Source organism: Electrona antarctica (assembly GCF_951216825.1).
Source record: "Electrona antarctica genome assembly, chromosome: 17".
Classification (NCBI taxonomy): Eukaryota; Metazoa; Chordata; class Actinopteri; order Myctophiformes; family Myctophidae; genus Electrona; species Electrona antarctica.
The window spans coordinates 25,120,757-25,137,994 of record NC_136798.1 but is presented as its reverse complement, the minus strand read 5'-3'; the positions used below and the strand labels follow the sequence as shown (position 1 = coordinate 25,137,994).

At 42.0% G+C, this 17,238-nt stretch overlaps 1 protein-coding gene across 4 annotated transcripts in view; it reads right to left on the bottom strand.

The window, feature by feature from the left end:
* Window positions 1–17,238, bottom strand: part of cdc42bpab (CDC42 binding protein kinase alpha (DMPK-like) b) — a 114,049-nt gene that overhangs the window by 39,777 nt on the left and 57,034 nt on the right. For all 4 annotated transcript variants that reach the window (XM_079525554.1, XM_079525555.1, XM_079525552.1 and 1 more), the window contains exons 6-14: window positions 8,600–8,693; window positions 7,074–7,274; window positions 5,192–5,330; window positions 4,078–4,187; window positions 3,466–3,545; window positions 2,291–2,469; window positions 1,598–1,720; window positions 631–764; window positions 138–259 (exon numbers count right to left, since the gene is read on the bottom strand). In XM_079525554.1, coding sequence (XP_079381680.1) covers window positions 138–259; window positions 631–764; window positions 1,598–1,720; window positions 2,291–2,469; window positions 3,466–3,545; window positions 4,078–4,187; window positions 5,192–5,330; window positions 7,074–7,274; window positions 8,600–8,693 — 1,182 coding nt within the window. The remainder of the gene's footprint in view (window positions 1–137; window positions 260–630; window positions 765–1,597; window positions 1,721–2,290; window positions 2,470–3,465; window positions 3,546–4,077; window positions 4,188–5,191; window positions 5,331–7,073; window positions 7,275–8,599; window positions 8,694–17,238) is intronic.

Here is a 17,238-nt window from a genome sequence, read left to right as displayed (position 1 = left end):
CCAGCAATGTAATTCAGAATTGAGTGTTCCGACTCAGCAGGACAGTGAAACGGAGGTACATCAATGGGGTTTGTCAGCGTCACTACAGATGATGATACATGGCTGGTGTTTGTCAGTGTCACTACAGACAGAGGTACCTGAGGTCTGTGAGTCTCTCGTTGAGCTCAGAGAACTCCTGCATGGCCAGTTTCCTCTGGCTGTGAGCCTCCTTCAGCTCCTTGGACTGAGCCTTCAGCTTCTCACTGGCGTCCAAAATATCCTGGTGAAGACATTGCATTCCACCGTTAAGACGAGGACTAGGAGTGTATGGTAGGGCAACTAACCGTATCCGTATTTGTTAACCACTTTCAATCCGGCCTATATCCGGCGTGTCATTATGAGAGAAATTAAAAAAAAAAAAAAAACGGAATTTGTATTTGGATAAAAACCAGTGTAGGCTAATCAGTCCAACAGCACTGAGCTGTTAGATTGTCAAAAATACGCATATATATATGTTCTTGGGTTCGGATATCGGAAGCGGTTCTTATTGGTTTTAACGTTACTGAGTATTCAGCTCTGGGCACACACAGATACAGTAGAATAGATGTACAAGAACAAACATGCAGTACACACCCAGAGCCCCAGCGTTACCTTATGCAGGTCGTCTCTCTCCTGCGAGAGGCTTTTCATCTGTTTCTCCATAGTCCTGATGTGTTTGGACGAGTCCTCCAGGTCCCTGCGTGCCGACGACACATCCTCCAACTGCTTCTCTAACTGGCCCGAGTCTGACACACAAACATACACATGTATTACCCACAGAGTGTGGAACTATTCCCCACTTCATGTCTTCAGGACATTTCTAAGTTACAATGAAACGTAACCACTTTTGACCTGACGTCCCTATTTTGGGCATGTCAGGCAAATATGTCTTCAAAATTCTTTGAATATGGCAAAAGTTGTTAAAACCAGCTAGCTTCCGACTTCTTCTGAACTGTTTGTTGGCACAAGTTTCTCCTGGTCCATCTTGGATTAGTTAAAATGCCATCATTATTCATTATATTATCATTATATTAAAAGGATTACAAGCTGAAAGCATTCTGTTCAAGTCCATCTCTGGGGTTGTAAATGTACATGTCTGGCTATCAGCGTAACTGTCATACATGAACTTTGTAATCCTACAATTTTAGATTTACAGGGTCTCCTACGTGCCATGATCCGTGGTTTCATGATACTTGGGCCAATGACACCACTCACACAATCTCAGTGGCCCCTATCTGAAGCAAACATTTATTAAAATCTGACAGATTTCCTGCCGCTTCACAAGTCATATGATCAAGCTATTTGACCTTACATTATCTGGGTGAAGTAAGGTCTATTTTATATTACTTATGACTTGGATTCTTTTGTGGTATTTAGTATATAGTGAAGATTTTTGGAATCCACAAGCCACTGGAGTCGTTTGGCTTAACCACTTACAGGTAGACCATGTATAAGGGGGCTGACCGGGGCGCAACACTGGTGATGTTCCAGGTAGCCTCTCTACCCACTAAGCTACGGCCACCATCGCCTGGGCACTACCGAGCAGAGCTGTGCAAGAACAGGAAGATTCAGTACTGACCAGCTATCTGTTTCTTAAGGATGTCGATTTCACTCTTCAAACTCCTGATCTCCACCTCCTTGTTGATGCCGAGAGGAGCCTCGCCCCCCGGGTGCTGCATTGCCTGCACCGCCTGGGTCGACTCTGTAATGACCGGTAAGACTAGTCACGTGTGGAGTTTTAAACCATACTACAGAAAATACAGTTCCAGTATACAGTTCCAAGCAATGACACCATATAGATAGGCCTGTCACAACTATTACATAATTGCCTAATCGCAAACATTTGAGATAATCGCAATTATTTTGTTTCCATGTTGAAAAACTGTGGTTAGGGGTGGTCTCCCTACTCTTCCATTGAGAAATGTGTATATGTGGTGGGGTAGGACCACCTACACAACACTGATGACACTAGATATTGTGTGGCACTCAAAGCGCAGTGTCTTTCATGTTTAGCTTAGCAGCAGAAAGGTTGGCACTCAGGCAGGAGACAGTATGTTTGGTACACAGCAAAATCCTCAGAGTACATTTATTAATTTGGAACTTCAACTCAAATAGACCCTTTACGGGTCCAGATGGATAGATTCGCACCTTATCAGAGTCGAATTAATACTTAATACATTTCTAGAAATAGATAGCATGTGCTTGTAGACCGTATGCATACTGTGCCAGTATGGTCGTCACATGGACAGTGCCAGTGGGGTCATAACCTCACCTTGTAGTTTGCGGCTGAGCTCCGTTTTCTCCTGCTCCAGGCGGCGGATGCGTCTCTCGTAGGCCTCGGTGGCAAGGCTGTCCTCCAGGCTGCGCTGGACACCCGAGTCTATGTCCTCCCGTGGCCCCTGACCCTGAACTTCAAACAGCTCTCGCAGGCAGCCCCGGTCCGACAGAGTGCTGAGGAAACAAGGACATGGTTATCCACTTAGAAGGAACCTGGCTTCCCTAAACATTCACATTTTAAACGCTTTTTGCACATTCATCTGTTTCTAAGATGGGTGCTACAGCGGGCGATGATAAGGAGTGCATTTCAATCCATGCCCATCCATGTACATGTGTCATAGTGTTATAGTTGTGTGTTCTTGTCTGCAAAACAGCGAAAAGAGTACTTTGAGCACACAATGATGTTGGGGGGGTCTGTGGGGTAGTCTGCAGGAGGCGGTCGGTCTGTAGGGGGTATCAGCATTTCCCAAGCTTATGTTTAGTTTTCCTGGCTTGTTTGTTCATAAGGCTGGTTGTAGTAGTGGGGAAGTAGCTGTTTAACGGTCTACTACCAGACCAGTTGGCTAACTTGGTAGCATGTTCCCTTGTCAAGGAAACATTATTGAAAATAATACTAATTAGCAGTGTTGGTAGGAGGGGGAGAAAAAGCTAGCTGCAAGCCAAGCTCTCAACATGTGTCGTGAGCATACGACACTGCAGTTCCGTACGACAAGGTAAACAGTAACTCAAGCATTAGGAAAAGTGAGGAACACTGGCAGGGAGGGAAAGGGAGAAAAACGAAATTGAAACAGAGAAGGGATGGATGAAAGGATCAGAGAAAAAAGAGATAGATAAACTGATCGAAAGAGATGGTAAAGTTGACAGGAGGAAATGTTGTGTAATTGAACTAGATGGTTAAAGAGGAGAAGAAGGGAGGAGTGGAGAGAGTAGATCAGAAAGAGAGACAGGAAAGACCATTATCACTCAGCCTTGCAGAGATAAGAGACGTAATGGGACTGTTCTGTATGTGACTTTCTCACGGGCAGAGCGTTTGGGGGGGGACAAAAGCATCAAATCGTGAACATCACCTTATTAGGGGGGCATACAGGGGGGTGTTTGATGGTGTCATTTTGGAGGAGCTCTCGTTTTGGTTCACCCAATGTCCTGCCTGGTTGGTGTGATGCCACTTACCATTTACTGGTGTAGGTGAAACCACAAAAGGGTAGGTGATGGCCAGAGAAGGCTGTGTGGGACGGAGGGGGCATCGTTTCCTGAAAGACAATGAGACAACAAGCACAGAATGAGAGACAACACACTTTAGAGAGAGAGAGAGAGAGAGAGAGAGAGAGAGAGGTGCAGTGAGGAGATTGTGAGTGTTAGAACCAAACAAACGTGAGTGTAACATATAGAGATGCAAGGGAAAGAGAACAGGAGAGCAATGAATGACCGATGGCTCCATAAAGACTGGCATGACTAAATAAGGAAGCAGATCAAGGAAGAGAGAGAGAGAGAGAGAGAGAGCAGACAGAGAATGGAGAGAGAGAGGGAGAGCCTGTACTATTGTGAAGATTGTATTTTATGACGCTGACATTTTCTGTTTGATTCAGAAGTCAAACAAGAAAATGGTAAATTGGAGGATGGGGGGATTTGGATGATGGATAATTAATACACACAGTAAATTCCTTTACACGTTGTGCATTCTCTGGACAGGACTTTACGGTGTGTATGGATGAGATAAATCGGATTCAGGCTCCCGGCATTTCAATTCAAGCTTGTACATTTAGAGAGAATAACACCACTTACAGAATTCTTGAGGCAGTCGTCATCCACGTCAAAGTTGGACGTGTCTGTCGGACTGCTGACCTCTGGGATGTAGGGGGCCTCGCAGTTACGGATGTTGTCCCAGTCAATGCCTGAACAGAAGGGATGTTAATGAATATCAATGTGCCCTCAAAATATCAATGCCAAATAAGAGCACAATGTGGATGTCTATGGAGATATGCTATGCTATAATATCTATTGAATAGTTACTTGACGATCAACATCTTTTCATTCTTTATTGTAATTTAGTCATTGCCAATTCCTCTATGTGTATACAGTAGTTCCTGTCACTGTCAACTCCTAATGTTGGTCTTAGGCTGGTGTACTTTCTCCAATGGGGGTACGTGTACGGAGGTACTACAGGGGTTATGTTTGATGATGAAACCGTGAGGAACGTGTATTAATTCATTAATCTGTAAACTGTTAAACCAAATAAAATAAAATATAAATTAAACTTTTCTTGGCACAATTGTTATTGAATGGAAATCATTACTTATTTTGCCATTGTGTTTCAAACATACAGACTCAAAACTAGACGTACTGAAATATTACAGTTTAAAATTGCAATTTCTTACTTCTAATGTTATATTTTTACAATATTGTTATTTTTAGGTATGGGTTTCTCTTGGCATCGTGGAGGAATCAAACCCAAGTCTCCACGGCAGTGGGCAGGGCAGGTACATTACCCGTGCGCTAGCCGGACGCCTTAAGTTTGAACATGTAGATTAGAACATTATTGAATGGCATGAAGTTGCAGGGCTGCAATAGCAGAGTGATAGTCTGTCTACTAGAACTATTGTTTTTTTTTTTTTTAAATTAAACACATTTGTACGATTACGTTGATGGAACTAAACGTTAAAATACGGCGGCACAGCAGTATCCTTTAAGATAAGTCCAGGCATCCATGCTTTAAACATGTAAACATGCTTTTGTTTACAGGATGTAATCAAAGTATGCTGTGACATTCACAGTGACAGTTTTTGTCTTCAATTACTATGAATTGAGATTCAATTCAATTCAATCTTATTAAAGTGTCAAATCACAACAAGTTGTCTCAAGACACTGTTCATGTAGAGCAAAGGACCACTTTGCATACCAGTGAAGAAAGGATGCTGCTTGAAGTCTTCAATGCCGTTCTGGCCCAATCGGTGCTCTCGGCTGCAGATGAGTCGGCGAACTAGATCCTTCGCATCGTCCGACACATCTGTCAACTGCTGAGGGAACTGGAATCGCTCCTGTGTGTGTGTGTGTTTTTGTATAAGGTTATCACATGGAATAAAGCAAAATAACATCTTAGAACATTTTGTGAGGCCAGATTCTAATCTGTAATTTGTGAAACAGCATAAAAAGAGTCCCCACGCCCCACACTAGTACAACGTATCCGAAAGGATTAGTACAATATGTAGAATTATTGTGTTTTATTGTTCTAAACCTTGTTCTTGCTGTAGTAGACACTGCCAACCAGTTGAGGAACATACAGACTGAGAGTTTAACCTTTGCTTTTAGGAAATAATATGCAAGACCGTTAGAGTTTATGGAAGATGCTTCGGAACATGTTTTCTATTGCTATTGTTTTGACCACTTAAAAATACTATTTATTCTTAAAATAACCAATAACCAATGTGTGACATACTTCCATAGAAGATGAGATCTATTGAATTCAAACGACTGGAATCAACCGTGGGAACTGAGAACTTTAATCCATGTTATCAGCATAAACAAATAAATACAAATAAAGTACAGTACAACCCTGTGTTATTGACAGTGTGTTACTGTCAGTGCTAAAGACTTATTAGCGGCGACTGCTAGTCTTCCTGGGGTCCAATCTAAATCACATGCTGGTATGTACTGTATGCCTGTCCCATCAAAACAACAACAATCCCAGCTCAGCTGCTACGTACATGACGTCAAGAAAGAAAACCATCCGCGGCCATGACTGAACACTGCATGAACAGTCAGAAAATGACTGTTGAAGTGAAATTCATGGAGTGTAAAAGTTGGGGAAACTTTTTGCTTATAGGTGATGTATTTAAAAATAAAACAAACACTATTTCCATTTTGGCCAAAAGAAACGTAGTCTGTCACCACAATAGCCGACATGCCCACACGCAGCCAGGAACATTTCTCATGATTCATGGTTCATGGCTCATATTTCCCCATTAATATTATACTGACATGGCACAGAGCAAGGAGGAGGGACAGAGAGAGCAAGGCAAACAGAGTGCATGCTTGCCCAGAGACAAACACAGAATTAAGAAAACAGGAGATTCTTCCAAAACAAACACCTGTGGGACGTCGAAAACACGTACAGTATGCACCGACAGACTGACACACACAAACACACAATATGTATTATACTGAATGTATATCATCGCTGTCGCTGTGCATCCTTAAATATGCTCAAAATCGTGGAAATAGCAGATCAACAAGCAAACAACGCATGTCGATGAAGTTGACTTGATGACAATGTACCAGTGACATCGAGATTCATTGTACTTGCACATTCAATAAAAGGCTTCCGTTTAGTCTTTACAGTCGCGCATATTTATCCTAATATAAATAGAAAACATCTAAGGCTATAGCTTGTTGCTTAGCAGAAAAGGAAATAAAAAAATATATTTTCGTGAACGGAAATGGCAGCTTCCGTTACTCAGCTCACGGGGGCTATAGTCCCAGACTCTATATAGCATTGTGGAATAGTTGTCTGGCTACGCGAGACTACTATGAATGGGTACTTCTTATTCCACCTTGTGGTTTCCTGCCTGATGACTACAAATCAGTGACTACAACATGATGTAAATTACCATCCGCTCCAGACCTGTTCACATGGCGATTTTGTAACACAGACCAGGCTTTCCTCCGAGGTGGAAAGCCTGGTGACGCAAGGTTAGATTTGATGTGTCATGGGAAATTGTGACAAATCCTTGTTTATAAATAAAAATAAAATTAAAAATGCCTCTTCAGGTATAAAAACGCACCTTGTGGTTCATGATCTTGCCGTAGGTTTCCACCAGGGACTCTGCATAGAAGGGCGTCTCACCGTAGAGCATTTCGTACATGCACACGCCAAGGGACCACCAGTCACACTCCGGGCCATACTTTCCCTTCCCGTCCTCCATGGCCTGTAGAATCTCTGGGGAGATGTAGTCCGGAGTCCCCACCGCCACGGAGGACTGGACCTACAGGGAGGAAGAGGAGGAGAGGGGGTTCAGGAGAAATTAAATCAGCAGCTCATCTCCCTTATCAGACAGGCTGCCGTCTAAGAGTTTGTGTTCTTTGCTGGATTGTTTAATGGTATCCACGCACGGAAAGAGCTTGTGTTTGGTTTGCAACTATAAATATTCCAAATACAAACACAAGTTTCTAATTATCATCTCAATAATTAATCAAATTCAGTGGAAGCAACTTTTAGAGAAAACTCGTGGGAGAATTTACAATTTACAATTTAGGCATTTAGCAGACGCTCTTAATCCAGAGCGACTTACATTAGGCAGGAACAAAAGTATGGGAATACATCACATATATAAAATGCATTTATCAAGAAACATGCGTAAGCTAAGAACGTAACTAGAACATATCTATATAATGACACTATACATATTAACTATACATATATACTATACTATGCTATACATATGTAGGCTACTATGATGTGCTATGACTATATACAATGCAATTATTGTGCTGTCTACATGACATGCTATAAGTCTGTTTCAAATGCTATCTAAGTCTAAAAAGTGCTATCTAAGGGGGTAGGATAAGTGCTATGGGCCATGATGGAGTATGAAAAGGTGGGTCTTCAGACAACGGCGGAAGATTGGGAGTGATGCCGCAGTTCTGACTGCAACGGGGAGTGCATTCCACAGTTTTGGGGCCAGAAGGGAGAAGAGTTTGGCCCGGCGTTTTTAGTGAGGGTACTTCCAGCTTTCCTGCGTTGGCTGATCTGAGTGCGCGGGAGAATTTGATCTCAGCCGTCACAATCAGGCCTACTAGCTTCATGCCACCATGAAGGAAGTGGCACAGGCAAAGCAGTAAAGAAGCACACCTTCAAAAAAAATCACACCCGTGTGAAGTGAGGGGCGCTAATATATTAAAGTCGAACTCATCTTGAAATTCATTGTCAATGCGTTTACAAAACAAACATTGAACTAAAGACAAACATTAAACCTGTGTATAGGAGGGGCTAGGGCCCCTCAAAAATAACATGGTGAGGTTTCAATTTAATACATTTATGTTATTAGTTACACATTAGAAGGTACAACAAACAGATTTATTTCTGTATTTATTTCATCCTAATTTCTCTTCTTCATTAATTAGACACATGAGGGAAAAGATTTTCCGGGCGGTGTTCTCTGAACATCCAACCACAGGCAGAACCTAGCCGTTAAACCGAACATCCCCGATGAGGGGACCCCCCTCCCAGGACTTAAGAAGGGGGTCGCTGTGGTTTTGGGGTATGTTTGTGTTGGACATGGGGAAGTGCCCGCAGTGTTATGGAACTTACCGTTCCATCCTCCATGAGTTTGAGGCAGGAGCCAAAGTCAGCCAGGCGGATATGGCCGTTCATATCCATTAGAATGTTGTCAGGCTTGATGTCCCTGTGAGGTGAAGATAGGAGAGGAAGGGAGGAAGAGAAGCAGGGAGGTAAAGAAAGAAAGACAAATTGAGTACAAGATCCAAAAAGACAAAAGAAACAGGATGAACAGATTCTTCCAAATCAAATACCTGTGGAACGGCAAAGTACACACATATGACACACAGGCACCCACACGTGACAGTGTGTAAATGACTGCATACACACAGGCACAGCACAATTAATCAAGAAAACGTCATGTTATGTCGCAAAATTATGTAATTGTGAAACTTCGAAGTTAATTTAAACAACTTATCAGCTCATCTCCTCACCGTGTACACGTTTAATATAACCAGATCATTGTACAACCCGTCTCCAAATCCATACGCTCAATAACATCGCATAATACCATTATAAGTACCATTTGACCAAAGATGTGGTACCAATGAACACAATGAACAAATACATTACATTGAGAAAAAATACAAAACATATTTTCCACCAAAAATAATTGTGATTACAATATCAAGCAAAAATAATAAGATCTAAAAGTAATTATAATTATAGCCCCAATGCACAAACAAATGTAATAAAACAAAAATACTGTACATACACACATGCATGAAAAACACCCATATGAGTAGCTGATTATCATGAAAATCGAATTACATCACCTAAGGGATATAATACTATCTGGGATTAAATGCACTGTAATTTCCTGTCGGTCCATTTATCACCAGCATGACATCTCAAAATGAACTCAGGGAAAGGATAAACATAAGGAAGACTTTAAGGTTTGTGGTTATGGAATATGTGCTTTGGCTAAGGCTTTAGAGCAAATATGAGTGAGTGAGTGTGTGTGTGTGTGTGTTGGGGGGGGGGGGGGGGACTGCACTGTGCAATACTCCTAGAGGCCTTATCTCTTGCTTGTATCTGTACACAGTCAAATACAGAGAGTTAATTTAGCTCTTGGTGAAACAAAGGGCACTTTCTGGTCCAAAATACACTATGGATTTTGCTGTGGTAGGTATACGGTGCCATGTCATTATTCCGACCTCTCAATATTTCAACCTCCCATAATCCCGAACTAATAATAATAATAAATAATAAAACTTTATTTTTCAAATTTTCATTACAAAGTGCTAACACTATCCCTAATCCTAACAGCATGGGTGATTTGTAACCCGCAGCACGGGTGATTTGTAACCCGCAGCACGGGTGATTTGTAACCCGCAGCACGGGTGATTTGTAACCCGCAGCACGGGTGATTTGTAACCCGCCACACAAGTGGGACTAACGGGAGGTCTGACTTAAGGGCAGTCCCCAGGTATACCCCCCACCCCCATTAACCACTTAAGCCCTAGTTTACGCTATCAAAGAATATATTAAAATAATTTAAATCTGCAAAAACTGCTGATCTATAAGCTCCAATCTCATCTGCTTAGTTAAGTCTGCCCAAAATGTGACCAAAATACCGATGCCAGGTTGAAAGTGGTAACATGGTGTGTTTGTTTAGGCCAGGTTCCAATTGGTTCTAGTTGAAGACGGACACACACCTACAAAACACATTTATTTCCAGGACCAATGAAACACAAAAAACACCCAAGTCACCCATAGAGATCCCTGTGTCCCATTAAACTCCCATACAGAGCCAAGTCACCCATAGAGATCCCTGTGTCCCATACAGAGCCAAGTCACCCATAGAGATCCCTGTGTCCCATACAGAGCCCTGTGTCCCATACAGAGCCAAGTCACCCATAGAGATCCCTGTGTCCCATACAGAGCCCTGTGTCCCATACAGAGCCCATCATTCTCACGTCTACCACAAATTGTGTGTTTGTGTTTGTGTGCGTGCGTGTGCGCAGTGCGCACACACATCCAGTCCAGAAAATTCAGCACCGGGACTAGATAAGAGCATACATACACTATCTATTCTAACTTAGTAACACTAAACAACACTAAAAACTAAAAGTAAAAAAGAAAATAAAATAAAAAGGATCTCCAGTAATTACACTATAAAAGCAACAAATCCTGGCCTGGTTGAAAAGGTCAAGTCTCCCACCACCAGTGTGTCTAAATATAGACCCTGGCCAGTTTGATGACTTGCCCTGAAGGCAGCTCATGTCAAAGCCCTTCTGTCTGAGCCAGTCTTATCAATGCAAGGACATGTCTGACCATGTAGAGCACTGCTTCCCAAACACTGGGTCGGGACATTTGTGTGTCACGGCGGACACATTTTTATGGGTCCCTTTATGTTTTTGTTTCCTACATTTAGTTTTTAATTATTTCAAAACATTTTAGAAAAGAAAATCATGAATTAAAAACAAATTCAATGATTGTTTTTGTTCTTTTTCTCAGTAATTTCATGAAGAAATCAAAGAAAAATCAAAGAAATTCCATAAATTAGAAAACAAATGTGTAAGTTGTAGTAAAAATAGTAGATCTGCTTGTTTCACTAGTTTGTGTCCTGGGCAAACGTCTAATTTCTCTTTTGGGTCTCTCTCGAGCTAAAAGGTTAGGGAACAGTGGCAAAGACAGATCTTTGGAGTGGGCTGTAGACCAGCATGCAACAAAGTATTATGGGAATTTAAGTCAATGCCATGGGAGTACACAAAAACCCTACTCACCAACACACATTCATACTCATGAATTCTCCACTATTTCCAATCTAAGAGGACATACCGGCTTCTAAAAGACAGCTCTGATAACGGCATGAAATGACTCCATTTATTGTGTGCATGCGAGTGTGGCGCTCTAATTGACAGCATCATTCGGTACATTATTCACAAACAGTGAAGATATCATAATCTCATTCCATCTGTGCTCCTGACGATAATTGCACTAATTAACAGTACTAGGCCGAATGTCGTCTGAATACCTGTTGTACCCATATATGTAGATTTGACGATTCAACCATAATTTGCGGATTTACCGATATTTTCGGGAGATCCACCAAGCCAACGGACTTCAAACCAGGCGGCGTCGCATAGCTGTGATAACTTTGAAATCGGTTGGTCGAACGGTTCTCGAGTTGCGCGAAGGACAGTTACGCATGCACACTTGCGCACGCGGCATGCAGAAATTATAATAATGCAAATTTTCAGCCAGAACTGAGCCACAGTGACTTAGTTACATTATGAAATTAAAGTTAAATATTAAATATAAAACACCAGAACCAGAACAAAATCATGGAAGTATTTCTTCATCCAACTGGCAGTGTGCACAAGAGATTTGGCACTGATCGGTCCAGTGGCTTGCAATGGTGTTAAGTAACTAAGTACTACATAATATACTCAAGTGTTGTACTTGGGTACAATTTAAATGTATATTTTACTGTAGTGAGTATTTCCAAATCTCTGTACTTTTACCCCACTACATCTCAGAGGAAAATATTGTACTTTTACTCCACTACAATATTAGTTACTTTTTAGATTTGAATTATTATTACAAAACATATTAACCACTTCAGCCCTATAGATATATAAACCTTATATACTGTATACATCGGCTATTTGAAAATAGCAGAACTACAAGCTCACAATGAGTTGTGATGCGTCGCATTGTGGGCTTGTAGACACTTCTACACAAGTACATTTTGAATGTGGGAATTCTACTTGTAACAGAGTACATCTAGTATTGATACTTTTACTTAAGTAAAAACAAGTGAGTACTTCTTTCACCACTGGTGGTTTGCGAGATTATCTCTGGATAAACAGACACACAGACCCTCGTATGGACAGTCTCCTGCAGAGCCACAGCGAAATAATAAAAATAGAATCAATAATATAATCAAATGTAGAAAAAATAGCAGCCACAGCCTGAATGTACCACCTCTGGGCTTGTGGCTGGTGCATGCCAGGTCGTGGCCAATACAATTCTATCCAGTGAGCAGATTTCTTTCTTTTTGCACACATGGTTCCAGGAAACGCACAATGGTTCAGTTCCAGACCACTTCATGTGTCAACTTTTTATCTTTTAGATACTAGGGCTTTTTTTTACTGTTAACATCAGACAGTCTTGACTGACATCAGACATCACCAGCTTAAATGTCTGCCTTCTTTCAACCAGAGCTTTCTAGACGTGAAACGGGCTGGTGTTTTCTGGCAGGCAGCGTGCATGGGTTCTGTTCCAGGGGGCCTGCTATGCAGACAGTGTTGCCTGATTTTGCAAGAGAAATAAATAAGTAACCAGGTCTATGAAAACATGCCCAAAAGAAGCAACAAAACACATGAGCATTTAAATCTACATTCTGTATACATTGGCTATTTGAAAAATGCCGATATACAAGATCACAACGCGCCACGCCCACGATGCATTGTGAGCTATTTTCAAAACATCTTGAAATAAAATGTGGAATATTTGGAAGATTCTTTTTAAAAACATTTACAGATGAGGTTTAGGGACAAATGCATATTCATGCATGCATATTCGAACCACTGGTTTAAATAATAATTAAAACTTTTAAAAGCAAGCCCAAATAAACAACTACGCTTTAGAAACGCAACCAGCAGCAACCAATATTTACAAGCAACTTTACAGACAAAGAAGCACAAAGTCGCTCATATTTAACAAGCAGACAGCCTGGGCAACACTGCCTGCTAGCTCATCAGCCTGATCTTGTGACGCCGCCCATGAAATGGCAGTTCTATTAAGCAAGACGTTGTATAAATGAAATATGAAGAATAGTATGTACAAGCTCTATTTCTTGCCATTTTGTTCATCAATATGAAAAGAATTAAAAAATGAATTGGAAATCGGGAATCAGAAATTCAGCCAAAAGAGTAGCTACAGCAATGAGTGCATGAGTGACTTCTCACTCATACAGTCCTGAACCGATGTTAGTGACTGGAACTACAGTTACCACTCATACAGTCCTGCACCGATGTTAGTGACTGGAACTACAGTTACCACTCATACAGTCCTGCACCGATGTTAGTGACTGGAACTACAGTTACCACTCATACAGTCCTGCACCGATGTTAGTGACCTGGAACTACAGTCACTCATACAGTCCTGCACCGATGTTAGTGACTGGAACTACAGTTACCACTCATACAGTCCTGCACCGATGTTAGTGACCTGGAACTACAGTTACCACTCATACAGTCCTGCACCGATGTTAGTGACTGGAACTACAGTTACCACTCATACAGTCCTGCACCGATGTTAGTGACCTGGAACTACAGTTACCACTCATACAGTCCTGCACCGATGTTAGTGACCTGGAACTACAGTTACCACTCATACAGTCCTGCACCGATGTTAGTGACTGGAACTACAGTTACAGGTCACTAAGTAGTAGTAGAGAGTAGTAGTAGAGACGTGGCACAAGTTTCATACACATGTACAGTATGTGTGCTTGCACCACACACACACACACACACAAAACTACTGTTTATAGAGTTAGTCAGCCACAGCACGTAAACTTGGAGGCACAGAAGATCAAAGGTTAGATTAAAGAAAAGTTGTTTCATAACTCAAGACACTCCCCACATCCTTCCTACTATAAAATTAAAAGTGTCGGTCTGTCTGTCTGTCTCTGAAATATTTTATTGTGTACACATTTTGTCTGTATGCTGTGATTGTAATTTGACTTGATCAGGGGGTGGGGGTATCTGGTGAGGTGACAGGCATGGGACCAGCAAGAACATGAAATCTGGCACATTAAAGAAGAAGTGCTTGTCATGTGTGTGTGCTTGTGTGTGTGTGTGTGTGTGTGTGTGTGTGTGTGTGTGTGTGTGTGTGTGTGTGTGTGTGTGTGTGTGTGTGTGTTGCCAGGTCTTAATCTGGTCCAAAGTCTGCTTCTTTGCTTAGAGAGCAGACAGCATGAGTTGACCCTTGCCTGAGTGTTTGCGTGTGTGTGTGTGTGTGTGTGTGTGTGTGGCAGACAGGTTTCTCGCATGCGTGCGTGCAAGAAAAAGGAATTCCTCCCGACCAAACCTGTGAAACATCTAAGCTAGTGACAAGTATTCCTATTCTTTTTGCAGCCGCCACCACCTAATGCACCTGTCTTTTCTCCCCTTCTCTCTCAGGGACATCACAGATTTTCTCGCTTCTAACCATTCCACCCCTTTTCATTTCATAATTCCTAAACATCATCTTCCTTTCTCCTGATCTACTATGCATTGTTTCTCTCTGCCTCGTCCACAGCACTCTGTGATGTGTCCGTGGCCAGTCAGGTTAATGCCCTAGCTAAAAAAACAAACATTAACACACACACACACACAGGGATGCTAATGCTAAGATGAAGCTACGGTGGGCTAGTTAGCATGGCTAATTGAGCTACTGTTGACACAGTGGGGCTTCCTGCGGTCTTAAGGAGCGGCGCAGGGCTGAGAATAGAGGGGGTAATCTCCTCTAAGACCATGGCGTCCATCTGTGAGGGCCATCTGGACAGTAACGCTGGCCCAACACACACACAAACACACTGGCCTTTGATGACACTTGAAAATAGATGGAGAGGACAACTGTGCATGATGGCAGTCCAGGTTGGTTAGAGACTTTGTTTGTGAGGTGTTTGACCTGGCTGGGACCCAGTCAAAACATGTGCCATTATGTTTTCGTCAGTGGTTGAGACATTGGGACCTTGAGGTGGAAATGATCAAATTAAATCAAAAGCTAGGTTGCTTACTTCTCACGTCCGTTAACACAACATACATACACAATTTCACACATGCACGCACGCATTAAAACAAACATTGCACAACTCCCATCTCCTTTACAACATGCATTGACCACTTTGATCAAACTGCCACCCATGTCAGTAGCTGATAAGTAAACAATGTAATCTAAGCCCTGTTTTAAATGACAGATTTGACACAGTGTGTGCGTGTGTGTGTGTGTGTGTGTGTGTGTGTGTGTGTGTGTGTGTGTGTGTGTGTGTGTGTGTGTGTGTGTGTGTAGACGGGCCTTGGAGACACACATGGGCCTGATCAATAATAGAATACACATTCCAATCAATAGGAAAACGCACACACCATCTGACGGACGGATACACACATACAGCTATAGTGAGAGCCAGCCAGGTGGAACAGATGTCATCGGTCATACACTCCTCTCTGTCTTTGCCCATCCGTTGCTCAGTCACACATGCAATTTCTCCCTCTAACATAAAGCTCTTGTTCAGAGATTCCCACTGAGATAGAAATATACCCACTTCTATCACTGTCTTTGAAACACAACACTGAGTCACTGACGCGTGCATGCACACGCACCCACCCAACACACTGTTCTCAGGGCAGACAGATGTGGTGCTGGCTAGCACAGTGCTACACAGAGCTTAGCCATGCTGAGTCAGACTATTGAACCGTCTGTCAGGACCCTATGGGAGGCCACGCAGATCACTGACCACTTATACATAGAAACACACACACACACACACACACACACACACACACACACACACACACACACACACACACACACACACACACACACACACACACACACACACACACACACACACACACACACACACACACACACACACACACACACACACACACACACACACACACACACACACACACACACACACACACACACACACACACACACACACACACAATCTCTTTTGTCTTTCCCTCTGGCCCTCTCTCTTTTTTCTTTTTAAACAAACACACTCTCTTGGGACATGGTGAGGGGGGAGTTTGACCCCAAGGCTTTTCCATTCTTTTATTTGAAATCATTTCAGCTCTATCAGTGTCAACTGGACTGAAAAAACAGAACAAAAATAGTCTTTAAAAAAAGAAAGAAAAAACAGCATGACATGGTGTTCAGGTCAACAGTGCCACAAAAACACTAAACAAACAGGAAAAGATGAAAAAAGGATCCCAACAACAGAGAATATGGGATGAAAATAGGCAGCCTGTATGAATACCGAATAAAGTAAACAGGGATATGCTGTGTCATTTTGTCTTGAGATATTATAAGGTCGGGCATCCTGAGTGGTTAGCATGCATACTGCAAAGGGTGCAAAATGCCCTGGTCAGCGAGTCTGCGGTAGGATTCCCAACCGGCCGACCCATTTACTCTATGCCATTCCTCTACTTTCTCTCCACATTTGCTGTCTCTATTAAATAAAGGCTTAAAATACATCGCCGAAATAACTAAAAAAGTGATAAGGGTTTGCAGACTATCAAACTCCTCAGTCAACCATTTCATTGGTTACCCAGTGTGTAGTATTCCGTTGTTTATCGTTTAAGGTTTTCCTAATGGTTTCTGTATAGTTTTCCATCTACTGGCACAAAACCTGGCCTGTTGCACTGAACAATTTGGGCTAACATTTTTAAAGCAGATTATTTTTGCCAGATATTGGGATTACAAACCTTAATCAGGATTAGTCTTGATTTTGAGAGAATAATTATTTTCTTGTTTCTTACATTTTCACCACGTTCAATGACAGTATGCCTTCTGTGAAATGTTTGTCAATATTCTATGATTCTTACTGGAAATTGATCAAAAAGCAACACATGGCTGTGATGTTTTATGTCTTCGTGATTAGTATAATATTGTATGTTGTCTTATATACACTAGGGTTAAGTCCTGCCGTTGCAGAAAGACTCATGAAA